Source organism: Notothenia coriiceps, unplaced genomic scaffold (genome assembly GCF_000735185.1).
Source record: "Notothenia coriiceps isolate Sejong01 unplaced genomic scaffold, NC01 NC01_scaffold00000339, whole genome shotgun sequence".
Classification (NCBI taxonomy): Eukaryota; Metazoa; Chordata; class Actinopteri; order Perciformes; family Nototheniidae; genus Notothenia; species Notothenia coriiceps.
The window spans coordinates 22,192,118-22,204,996 of NW_011333040.1; the positions used below are offsets into that span (position 1 = coordinate 22,192,118).

The 12,879-nt window shown below is 42.5% G+C and overlaps 1 protein-coding gene across 1 annotated transcript; it reads left to right on the forward strand.

Moving 5' to 3' along the window:
- The first annotated feature begins 289 nt into the window (after positions 1-289).
- LOC104949020 (inosine-uridine preferring nucleoside hydrolase-like) lies at positions 290-3,265 on the forward strand. Its single transcript, XM_010775301.1, has 8 exons — positions 290-394; positions 797-977; positions 1,320-1,499; positions 1,698-1,809; positions 1,930-2,066; positions 2,165-2,242; positions 2,855-2,971; positions 3,053-3,265. The coding sequence occupies exons 2-8, from the start codon at positions 798-800 to the stop codon at positions 3,203-3,205; spliced, it is 957 nt and encodes a 318-aa protein (XP_010773603.1). The 5' UTR covers positions 290-394; position 797; the 3' UTR covers positions 3,206-3,265.
- The last annotated feature ends 9,614 nt before the right edge of the window (positions 3,266-12,879 follow it).

The window sequence follows — 12,879 nt, forward strand, 5'->3', positions numbered from 1 at the left end:
TATGTAACATGAAGCTGTCTGTGGCTCTTTTTTCTGCTGTAACTATGTAAATGTCCCCTCTGTGGGACTAATAAAGGTATTCCGATTCTCTTTCTGTTACCAATCAGTGTCTTAAAATATCTAAAATACATGTATTTTAAGTCCCTGGTCTTCTCAAGTAAAAAGCACCATTGATAGTTAATTTAAGCTCTTTGAAAATGAGCAAAAAGTACCTAAATGAAACCCAACCTGTCCTTTGGGTCTGCAGGAACACGCCTCAGGCTCCGTTCACCTCTGCACCACCCCTTTGCGTCTCTGCTCTTTAAAAAGGAGACTCGTCAGGGGAAGTCTGTCTGCAGCCGCCTCTCCGACCTGCAACACAGACAAGCAAACACCGTCAACATCTGCCCGCCAGGTGAGGGTTTTACATTTTACTGCGATATCACAACCACAGACATTTAAAAGTGTGTGAACACATGCACTGGGAGGGTAAACTGTACGAATCTCCAGTTTTATGTCACTTACAAGCAAAATGTCGGGAATTGCATGAAGACGATCGAGCGTCAAATTAAAATTCCTTCTCAACCCTGACACACCCTTTTCTCATTTTACATTCTCATGTAGCAGAATCGTTTAAAGCAGATCCTTTGCTTGAGTTACTAGGTGTTTTAAAGTAATATCATGTGTTTTGGATGTTATATCTCTGTGCAAAACACATATTTAAACTTTTCCATCTCATGTACTCATTGCGAGGCTTAGAGGGATCATATTACTTCCTGTGAGCCATCGGGAAAACCCTTTTTCCTTCCTTCCTCAGGATGAAGAAGAAGCTGATCCTCGATGTGGACACCGGGGTGGACGATGCTCACGCCATCATGATGGCCCTGGCCGCCCCCGACGTGGAGGTTTTGGGGATCACCTGCTGCCATGGCAACACCCCCCTGGACAACGTCCTCAAAAACACGCTGCGTGTCCTGCAGGCAGCAGGCAGGCTGGATGTGAGTTTGAATGTAACATCAGGGGTGTTAGCGCATGTCCATGGAAGGTATGATGGTATCAAAATTAGAATAGCTCAATGGGATGGGTGGGGAAATTAGGTTGGGTTGTGTATGTTCAATATTGGCCTATTTGTACAAAAAAAAAGCTACGGAAATTTGCTGAGAAAATTTGATGTGAATTTGCATAAATAAAACAGTAATAATCCTGAGTCATATGAATACAGAATAATAATTGTGCAGGTTTTAGAATATTGTCTGTATTGCACAGTTTAAGAGGGTTTGCGCAGCTGTTGGTTGGAGTAAAACTAAAAGTATGCATGCTTTACACATCCCGCTCCACAGATCCCAGTGTATGCCGGCTGTGATAAGCCCCTGCTGGCCCGTAAACAGCACGCTGGAGATTACCACGGGAAGGACGGGATGGGGGACGTCCCGGACCCCAACGCCCCGGGGCTGGAGCTGCTGCACAAGAGGAACGCCGTGAAGGCCATGATCAAGATGATCAACGAAAACCCCGGAGAGGTGAGGCTTCATGGGTCTGAGAGTAGCAGAGGGGTGTGACTGTGTTAAGATTGTCACCAGATTACATTAGTTAAAAGAAAAATAAATAACAATGTATGAGAAAATAGAAAAGTAGTAATGTTTGTGGTGTTTTATACCTCACCCATTTTTCCCCAAAAATATCATACAAGTCTAAATGTGTGTGTTTGCTGTCGACAGGTGACTCTGGTTGCCACGGCGCCCCTCACTAACCTGGCCGTCGCCGTGCAACTGAACCCCAAAATCCCTAAGAAACTGAAGGCGCTCTACATCATGGGAGGAAACACTGAATGTATGTTGTTACTTTCAAAATGACTGTTAAATATCTTCCTCCTCTGCAATCAAAGTTATGATGTGTGTGTGTGTGTGTGTGTGTGTGTGTGTGTGTGTGTGTGTGTGTGTGTGTGTGCAGCCAGAGGTAACACTACAGTGTGTGGAGAGTTTAACTTTGTGGCTGACCCCGAGGCGGCCTACATCGTGTTGGACCGCTACACCTGCCCCACCTACATCGCCACCTGGGAGTTCAGCTGCAGGAACAGCCTGCCCTGGGTGAGGCAGCACACACAGATTTTAAATTCATCATTCATTTGAAAGAATTCATATGCTGACACACAGATGTGATAACGCCCTCTGTCTTGCTCCCTCAGTCCTGGTGTGATGAGCTATTGGCCCTAAACACACCCAAAGCCAACTTTGTGAAGACTATCTCGTGCCTTTCCAACAAAGTAAGGACTGTGCAGAAACAAATAACACTTTGAAATATCATGGTCACATTTGCTGTAACATTGGCAATACGCTCCAGGAAACGGCTGCTTTAAACACCATGTCCTATGCATGTTTGCACAAGTTGTTCTCAGATGGGTAATGCACCACACCTCACTTTAAAATGTCTGTGTAATCTGCAGAATATATATGTTGTATATTCCAAATATTTTACCAGGGCTGGGCTAATCTTTTTGGAGCCCTAGGCAGAATGCACTCCCTCTGACTATCACTGTAAAATGAGACCTGCACATTTCTGCTTAAAGAGGAAATATTATGCTGATTTTCAGGTTCATATTAGTATTTTGTGCCTCTACTGTGACATGTTTACATGCTTTAATGATCAAAGGTGGGAGTGAGACTCTCTCTGGAAGAACACTTTGGGATTTTAGCCTTTGCAGACCATTTAAATGCACAAAAACCTATACAGTATAACCCACTACAGGAAAAAGGAGAACCCTAAAAAGCACAAAGGGCTGTTTTTAACAACTCATACATGTTGTTTGGTGGCCCTCTAGTGTCAGCTGTATGGTCACTACATGCCTTAATGTGCGTCATGATGTGTTTCTCTGCAGAAAGCTCGGTCTTCAGACTACCAAAAGGAGATCACAGAAGGAAAAGGCTTCAACTCCTGTGACACCTATGCTTTGGCCGCCGCCATCGATGATACTCTCATAACAAAGAGTGAAGAGGTGGGAATCTCTTGCTTAACGGTCTTTTAAATACACCCAAATCAAATCATTTCCCAACCTTTCATTGTGTTTTTCCATCAGGTTGCAGTGTCAGTGGAGCTGGAGGGGAACTTCACCCGAGGCATGATGGTGCTGGACTACATGGGCCAGATGAAGAAGAAGCACAAGGTCTTCATCATGAAGGAAATCGACCAGGAGAAGTTAAAGCAGATGTTCATGAACTCAATGAAGTAGAAATGAAACACATCAATTGGGTGCATCAGAACGAATAAACGTGACTTTTACAATGAAAAAGGACTTGGGTTTTCTTTATTTAACATTTTGATGGTCTTCCATGCCAAATAATCTTTCACACGACCTGACATGACCTATGCAGCACAACACATATTCAAGCAGCAATACAATATGTTATAAATACACACAATTAAAGACAAGCACATCTCACATTTCCTCCCAAAGTATTATTTATTTTTGGTCTAAAGAGATGCACATTTTATTGATGCCCTGAAAGCCAAGTCTCCATGAGGTTTTATTTACTTCACATATGGTTTAAATATATTTTTCGTACTCGCTGTTCTACTTGGATGAACACTCAGAGGGTTTTTGTCCAAGCACTATTTAATATCTCCTCTAATGCTCACGCCATAGAATTTGTTGACATGAGAAGTTAAAGCAGATGTTCATGAACGCACTGAAGTAGAAATATACAAAAACAAGCTGAAGGCATGAATGTGGTTCACCAAAATAAAAGATAACAGGAATATAGCTGGAATTTTTTCAACCACAGACACACTTAAAGTTCCTGTCTGTCTCACATGCAAAGCATATCACACGTCTGTGTCCACAAGCATGCAACTGCAGAGAAGCAATTAAAGCATGCTAGACATGCCATTTAACTCATAGATAAAGCAATTATGTATACTAGGAGGAGGGGACTAAATGTTGTTATGCAAGAAGTCCAACTAATTATCTTGCATTATATGAACATTTGCCTCAAGCAAAGCAAAAAGTTTGTTCTGTTGCGTCATCCTAAATTTTGAAACAATACAAAAAGCAGGGGGGAGCAGAAAGGCGTTTCACTCAGGGGGACTCAGTTTGACTGGTAAGTTGGTTGTTTTGCTTTCTGTGCAACTAAACTGCATGCTTTCTCACCCAGTTTGTTGATTAGTTAATGCAAAATAGATTAGCTTTTACTAAGAATGTGCAAATACCCAAATTGACTCAGGAGTGACTCGGTTTAGGTGTGGACCCACCCTTTCCAAAAACATGGCGGCCAGCACTGACGCGACAAACCCCTTCGAATCTGAACACACACCTTTATGCCTTTTCTCGCAGGTAAAATGAAGAACAAGATCATCATCGACGTGGACACAGGTGTGGACGATGCTCAGGCTATCATGATGGCGCTCGCGGACCCAAACGTGGAGGTTTTGGGGATCACCTGCAGCCATGGCAACACCCCCCTGGAGAACTCCTGCAAGAACACACTGAGGGTGTTAAAAACCTGCAACAGGCTGGACGTAAGGTTTATTATGAGGACCTATTACCAGACCTAAAACTGTCATGTATTTAATAGTAGTAAAATATAGAAGTATTGACCTTACAAAGGGTTGCATACCATTTATAACTTTTTCGTCATGAAGCTTCTTTCTTAGTAATAAGTCAATAATAATAATGCAGGGAAAACATAGGAGAATTGTACAAATCATATTGAATTTTTGTATTTTATTTGAATTACAATAAGAAACTTTTGGAAGTGTGTTTTGTCACTGTATGTTGAGCAGTTTACAAGTTTCGGTGAGATGTGGAACATTATATAAGAAGAAAGACTGGGGGAAAATAACTTTACAGGTGCTCAGATAGAAAAATATTTGTGGGTATTACATTTTTATTCATGGGGAACAGATGGACTGACCCAAACAAAGTTGTTGACACTTCTACTAAGAGCAAGCAACATGGCACGACAAAACATAAAAAACAAAGAAGGCAAAGTTGTTTATTTGACAAATATTATATTCGAATTTCATCATCTTTTTCTTTTTTTTAATATATTCTTTACTTATGTTCTTTTTTAACTTAGTTTAGACCCCCTGGTATGAACAGTGGTGTGTATATATAATGATAATGCTATATAAGAAGCATATTTTCTTTAATAAACAGCTGTAATCCCCCACAGATCCCAGTGTACCGGGGGTGTGCGGAGCCCCTGCTGGCTCGCAGACTTCACGCTGGAGATTTCCACGGAAAGGACGGGCTGGGGGACGTCCCGGATCCAAACGCTCCGGGTCTGGAGCTGCTGCAGAAGAAGGGAGCGGCGCAGGCCATCATCAAGATGGTCAACGAGCATCCTGGAGAGGTGGGTGGAGGGTAAACCTTAAACAATGTGGTGTTAGTGTTATTATTGCACATAACACATAATAAAACTGTGCTCATGCTTTACCTGAAAGTATAGTAAACATATAGGAAATGGGTGAGATAATGTATCATTTAACCCTTTCATGCATAGAGGTCACTACAGTGTACAGCTATTCAAAAGGTGTTTTCTTGTATATGCATTGTTTTTTTTTGCATAGTTGCACCATCAGCCACTACATAGGACCCTATTGCATCATCCCATACACTGCCACTTAGTGGAAAGTCAGTGTAAGTGCATGATACATGTCTCTAAACCAAGATGAACGACCGAAAGCCACATGGGACCTTTTTTTAAGTCAAACCATCTTATAACTTCCTTTGCCAATCCTTTTTTATGGAAAGCGTCCCCTGGAGATATAAAAGAGCGGTGACATCAGTAACAACTATTATTGTTTGATTATTTTTTCATATCATTTCTAATTTTTTTTTTTTTTTTAAATTATCAAAGGTATATGATTAGTATGGTTTTCGCAGGAAATCAGATTAAGCAGCCTGTCACTAAGTGGGACGTATGCATGACTGGCTATATTTCAACTAACAATGAATACTGGTACTGCTGCTGACTGTACCCAGGGCCGTTCCTTCCTACAGGCAGATTCATGCAGACTGTGTGGGTGCCTCAACTTGTGGAGGGGGCCACACCCTTGCGTAGGGGGCTTCATCTGAGGCGCACCTATGCGCTTATATGGCGCAATTAGGGTGGGCTCGGCACGGTTTTTCCGCCGCTGCGAAGGCTCCTACCTAGCAATCATCAAATACTGTGCGTGGGGCCTCAAATTGGCCCGCTTGGCCTGGTTATCCTTGGAAAAATACTTCATCTACGAATATCTTTTTGGGCGTAAATCAATATAACTTATATTATTTAAAAAATTAAGTAATTTTAAGTTTGGCCACAAAAAAATCTTTATTTATAATTTTTTTCAAATGTACACTCTCTTCAGTTCAAACCCTGAAACGCATACTGTCCACCTGAGTGGACATATATAAATCTTCTTTGAAAAACTAATTAAAAAAAAAAGTTCAAATCTTGTTTTCCATGCCCCAAGAGCAATATAATCAACTTGGTAAAAAATTATTGATCTTCTACATTCANGACTGTCTGTCTCTCCTCCGTTTGTCCCGGGGATCCTGCTGTCTGTCTGAGCAGCTGATCCCAGTCTAAGCAGTTTTCCTCCAGCTAAGCCCTGCCCACCTAACACACACACACACACACACACACACACACACACACACACACACACACCACACACACACACACACACACATGGACTCACACAACGCTATGACAAGCATATGGTTTTGAGTGTGCAGCTTTAGCCGAAGCCAGCGGAAACTCTCTTCCTCTCCTCTGTCAGGTTATCTCTCTCTGTTCTCCCTTTTCTCTCCTTCTCTTTCTGTCTTAATCCAATTAAATCTACTCTCCTGGGATATCAGCAAAAAAATACACATTGAGAGAAAAGAACCGAACTCCTCTGTTTCCAGTCCAACGCTATGAACTAGAACATTTATTTAGCCAATAGTTTCCTATTTGGAGAGAATAAAATAAATAAATCCAGCTACAATCACTCCAACAATCCAACTCGCACATGTGTGCTTTAGGTTAAATGTGCACCCAAGCCAATCCAAACAGCCTTTTATCAAAACAAGAGTGACATATTAAACGACTAACCCTGAACATAATATATGACCTCATAAAATAAAGCCTTTAGACAGCTTTGATATCAAAGTAGTTCATATTATATTTTCCTCCTTATTGCCTCCGTCTGGAGCTGCAGAACTGTTATCTAAAGCTCACATATGGAGGCGCACATATCATATTCATTTGAATCATTCGGACAGAAGCCAAAATGCATATTTACAACCTGCATCTGCTGATACATACTTTCCACAAATGTTCTGTACTAAGTGGATCCACTGCATAATTGGAGCGTTATGTCATATTGTATTATACGTTCATATGTGCCATAAGTTGAGCTAAAGGTTTGAAGAGATAATATACATTTGAAAGAGAATTAATATATACACTGACTCCGATTACCCTTTCTTATTACAGTTAATATAAAACATGAATTCAGTGTGTACAGTTCTACTTTGCTGCTATATGTCAAGATTTTAGGCATCAAACGCTCCTATAGGTTTAATTTCTCCTTTGATTTGATTTTCCATATAATAAGAACCACAGTTTTTCACAGTAACCTCATTTTTATGACATTATTCGATCACTTCTGTTGGATTTTGTATATTTCTGCACTTGTTGGTCCACCTGTTGAATGCACTCTGATTTGGGAATGTTTTCCTTGTTTCCTTGTAAACAATGCCATTTTAAAGGCAGGACTTTGAAAATATTTCGCCTCAATTGTTGCATCGTACAATTTGTATCAGCACATGTACAAAGCATCCTAACAAGCAGGCACATATGCAGACAAGGCAGTAGGTTCTGGCTAAGAACCGGCCGTACACTTGGGGATCTGGGTTCCTGGTATTGGACCGTAATCCCCGGTGACGCAGCAGCAGATCCCGCTGGCAGAGGACCTGTGTGCTCCACGCTCGTTGTGCTTCTCTCAGCATCCTCAACAATAGAAGCTGCTTCTTGTTGGTCTCGAGGAGTCGGGGTTAATTAACCACCTGGGGATGCCAGAAGTTGCTGACCTTTCAGAAAGCCAGTTTGCTCTGAATGGAGGTGAATCATAGACGTTCTCCTGGATGACAACATGAAGAGCAATTATTGGTCGACCCCAGCAGAATTATGGGTCAGTCCCTCCAGCAGTGGACGCTCAAATTCTGGTTGATTTGACAAAAACCTCTTACCTTTCCTGTCCTCTTTGCCTCTCAGCCTGTGGTCTTCAGTTCTCTGTACTCTTATTCATTCAAAAAGACGCTGTGTGTTTTTACTACAGCTCCCACTGCGCTGCTCCATCTATCGTTTTAATGTTCCTGCCGTCCCGCTGAGATCAAACACAGTCGCCACCTCTGCTCCTTCACCCCCCTTGACGACTGCCAGGAGCCTCTGGTCGTTACCCCACCATAGGATGTCTTACCTGGGTTTACTAGCCTCATATAGGAGACTGTCTTCTATTAACAGCACCCATAGAGATCCTGTAAAGTAGTGAGGATCAGGTTTTACTTTCACCCACAGCATCTTTGACACAAACACTAAATTATGTTTGAACCCTCCGCACATAGGGATTAATAAAAGCACTTTGTTGCCTTCCTTTGAGCTCAAATTGATTAAAATATCAATTACAATTATATAATAATATCAGGGGAAAATACCCCCCAAAAATGCAGTAAATAATAAAAAATGTTTTCTTGTTTATATCCTACTTTTCCCCATCATATTTATAAAGGACTCCCTTCCTATGCATTCACCTCGCTCCTGGTATTCGTTAAAAATCGGTGGCAGAGGACGTCCAATCAAGCTTAACGAGGTAGGAGGCTTAACGAGGTTTAACGAGGCACCGAGGAGCAGCGGGACCGGCCTCATTAGGAGACGCTTGTGAGGGTCCAACCAGCAGAGAGGATGTGGGGAATCGGTTAATAGAGGACCCACCCCAGAACTGAGTTTATTCCTTATTTCTTTTCATATATAATCAGCGATTTTTCAGGAATATTCCAGAGCTACCATGCTGATTAGTAGTCGGGGATGGATGCCGGGTTGCAACGATAATATTTGATCAAAAGACTGACGTGTCGCAGCTCATTAAATCACATTATTATTTTATTATCTGCAGCTGTGTTTCCATGGTGTGATAAATGATGCCTCAAGCTAATTTAACATGTTCATACTTATAACACTTTCAATCACTGTTCATATAGATTGACAATGTTGATATAGCCTGCCGTGATATCAGTTAATTATCAAGGGAGTTAGAAATGATATTTTCCAGTATTCTTCGGCATTTCAAAGAACAAATAATCATACACTCATATCCTACCTACTGCTTTAGGCACTAACAACACAATAATAATGATTTCCACTTCTCTATAAGTCCTAATAGTAGATTGCAATGAAGTTGACTGATGCTTGCTCTAGCTATTGCATCTTGCTGTCAGTGTTGATTATTGTTGACACCACAGCAGTGATGTTGCTCCTTAAGGCAGTTTATTTTAGACGATGGAAAGTGATTTGTTTTTAGGATGAACTCTCCTGGCGCGTTAGTGGACGGACAGGAATGAACTCACGACACCTCCAGGCCCCCCCCCCCCCGCCGCCTCCTGTTTCCACCAACGGCTTGTAAACTTCAGAGCATTTTACCCGCAGACATGTTGCCTAGGAAACCAGGAAGGTGATTAAAATGACGTCCACCGTCACCTCATCACACCACACACACACATACACACACACCACCACACACACACCACACACACAAACACACACACACCACACACACACACACACACACACACACACACACACACACACACACACACACACTCACCATACAGCAGCACTGCTTGGTCTGTTAAACGGCTGCTGCTCTCGTTGTCCATGCACCACCGGAGCTTTTTTGGTTGAGTGTGTGTGAACAAACATCAAAGTGTCCGGTCCTTTTTCTAAAGTTTAGCAAATGCTGTACCTCGAGGAAAGAACACTTCTCTAAACCTGCAGCTACTTTTTCAGCTCTTTAATTTGCCACTTAAAAACATACTTGTTTCTTTTCAATTTAAGGTTGAATGTTAAACAGTTACTGTAGGTGGAACTTTTGCAATAGTAATAATCACCACCTTCTGACACGGCCTTAATTGAAAGCATACATAGTTTGATTATTCTTTAACTCTAGTAGACGCATCAGCAAGTCACCATTATAAACTCCCTGTGCTGGATAACAGTGTCAGAATTTAAATAAAAGATCCAGCTACTTAACTATCGCACTTCAATATAAGCAAATGCCCAATTAAGCAAAAGAGTGGGATGCATTTTTGTGTCCCACTGGTGATTGAACTAATAAAGAGACTCCCATAATGCAACTCAATTGATCTCTAATATCACCAACACTGTGGAAAATCTACTTGCATTCAGGGCTTTCGTTATAAATTAAAATTACAATTTAACAACAGCTGATCCATGAAACAGAATACATGAAACACGTTGCTTGACAGGCTGAGTAAGACTTTCAATGATAGGTAGTAAACTACTTCATGTGTAAATGCTGCAGAACTCTCCATAAGAAACGATATAAATGTTATACCGATTATTCGTCATTTGGCCCCTTATAAACACATTCTCTTGGTCCCCTACAGTGTTACAAGATGAAGATGCAGACGTTTTTCAGTGACTCATGTGTTGGTTTTCACCGATCCCTGTGACCCCTGGTTTTGGCCAGGCGCTGGCAGCCCTCCTCTCCCTCCGCTTTTCATCATCTTGCCCACTAGGACACAAATACAACCAGGAAACTGTGACTAGTTTTACCGCTTGCACGGCACTTATGTTGGCTAAAAATACTTTCTGCAGCCTCACACCTGCACTAAACAAGGTACCTGTGAGGAATCACCTCATGTGTTTTGAGGAACCTCCCTTTAAGCGTCCCATTATGCATTCTTTCGTATGCTGTGTGTTTAAAGCGCAGCGTCCGTTCGTTTCTCGGAAGGATCCTCCGACACAAGGGTCAGGTTCAAGCCCCATTCTTGTATTTCAGGTAGACTACAAATTCACTAGAGACCAAATTATTGCACCACAGATGCCAAAGAGACGTGTCCAGCAGCCTGTAATGACCAGTCTTGTTCAGAAGTGGCTCAAATGTTTCGGGGAAGCTCCTTACTAAAGTGTGATTTATAAGCTACCAGTTACTTCCCATTGGAAACCTCGCCTGTAAGGATCCCGGGAGAGAAAAAAAACAAAAAAAACATACCCTCGGTTCATTTCTTCAAGCTTGCTCTGAAATTGAGTTTATTCTGCTTTTTAAAAAGGGTGACCTGAGCTTCTAGGTTATATTAAGATGTTTTAGATATCTACAAGTAAGTGTGATATCTTTCTGCGTCTTAGTAACTGAGTTGGGACCAGTAGTTTCCAACAAAAACGCACTAACTACACCTGTCTCCTCCATTGATCGGGGCACCACAGGGAACCAAGTTGAGAGGCTGTTTGAAATAATACTCACTGCTGCTAAATGTCTTTGACGTTTTGACTTCGATGGCTTCTTGTCTCTCTTCTTAGAATTTGAATGGCGCCTCCAGTTCAGGACCTTTCGCCATCTTGGTGAACCAGGAGCGCCACAGGCCGGATGTGGGTCAAAGCAGGTTACGATCCTCAGCCTCACGACAGGCCCGCCCCTCACATTAAGTCCCCGCCCCCACCACACAGAAGGTTCTCACATGGAAACACAACTCACGGTTAGCATCCTTCATACGGCGAGACGCTACAAATGATGGTTGTTTTTTTCATGTTTTTCAAAAGTGGATTATTGTGAAAAAAGTTAGTTTCTGCAGAGCCCAGTCCAGACAGCGTGAAGCCCGTCGCCATAAAAGATGAACCAAAGAGATTGGACAGTAACCCGGACCTCAGCCTGCCCAGCGGTGACATAACACACACACACACACACACACACACACACACACACACACACACACACACACCACGCCGGACACACACACACACACACACACAGGCACACACACACACACACACACACACACACCACACTATCTCAGGTAGCCAAGCTGCGACAATCACCGTGCGGGAGGGGGGTGCAACAGCTTCCACAGCACGAGTGGATAACACAGCACACACACACAAACACACCACCACACACACCACACACACACACACACTACACACACACACACACCACACACACCCACACACACACGCCACCCACACACAGACAGACAGACAGGCAGGCAGGCAGGTCAGACGAACGACAGACTGACAGACAGACAGACACAACACACACACAAAAACACCACACACAACACACACACACACAACACACACACACACACACACACACATACAAGTGGACAAAGCGTCTGCACAGCTGTGTGTCCACCATGTGGAGGTGTATCATTAATCACGACCCCCTGTGATAAAGAGACGCCCTGTGTGCCGGATGAACCTGTCCCTTTCTCGCTCTACAGCTCCCTCAAAGAAGCATCTTCACTCAGGGTCTACTTTTACGGGAATTATGGATTAAAAATCCTCCAATGATGGCTGAGGGTGAGCGAGTATCCACACGGGCGCCGAGAGACGGACACACGATAATAAAGTCCAAGAGCAATCAAATAAAAAACTCAGCTCTCATTCACAGCTTTTTGTAAGTCTGATAAATCACTAAATACATCCTTTCTGTGGACTCTACTTTCTGTGTTCATCAATCTTCAAGACCATTTTATTAATGGCACCTCATTCCACAAATCAACACAAATAACATACACGCCAACTTTTGTGATACAGGCTAAAGAAACCACTTGATACGCAAAATAAGTCAATGAACCATGAACTGACTAAAAGGCTTGAGCAGCTCAGGTCTTCTGACGTCTCCTACGCACTGTTGTTC

Excerpts from the sequence above, each read along its gene's own strand:
- LOC104949020 (XM_010775301.1), top strand. The coding sequence starts at position 798 with ATGAAGAAGAAGCTGATCCTCGATGTGGACACCGGGGTGGACGATGCT. Across the intron at positions 1,810-1,929 it reads CATGGGAGGAAACACTGAAT|CCAGAGGTAACACTACAGTG; the intron begins GTATGTTGTTAC and ends GTGTGTGTGCAG. Across the intron at positions 2,243-2,854 it reads TCTCGTGCCTTTCCAACAAA|AAAGCTCGGTCTTCAGACTA; the intron begins GTAAGGACTGTG and ends GTTTCTCTGCAG.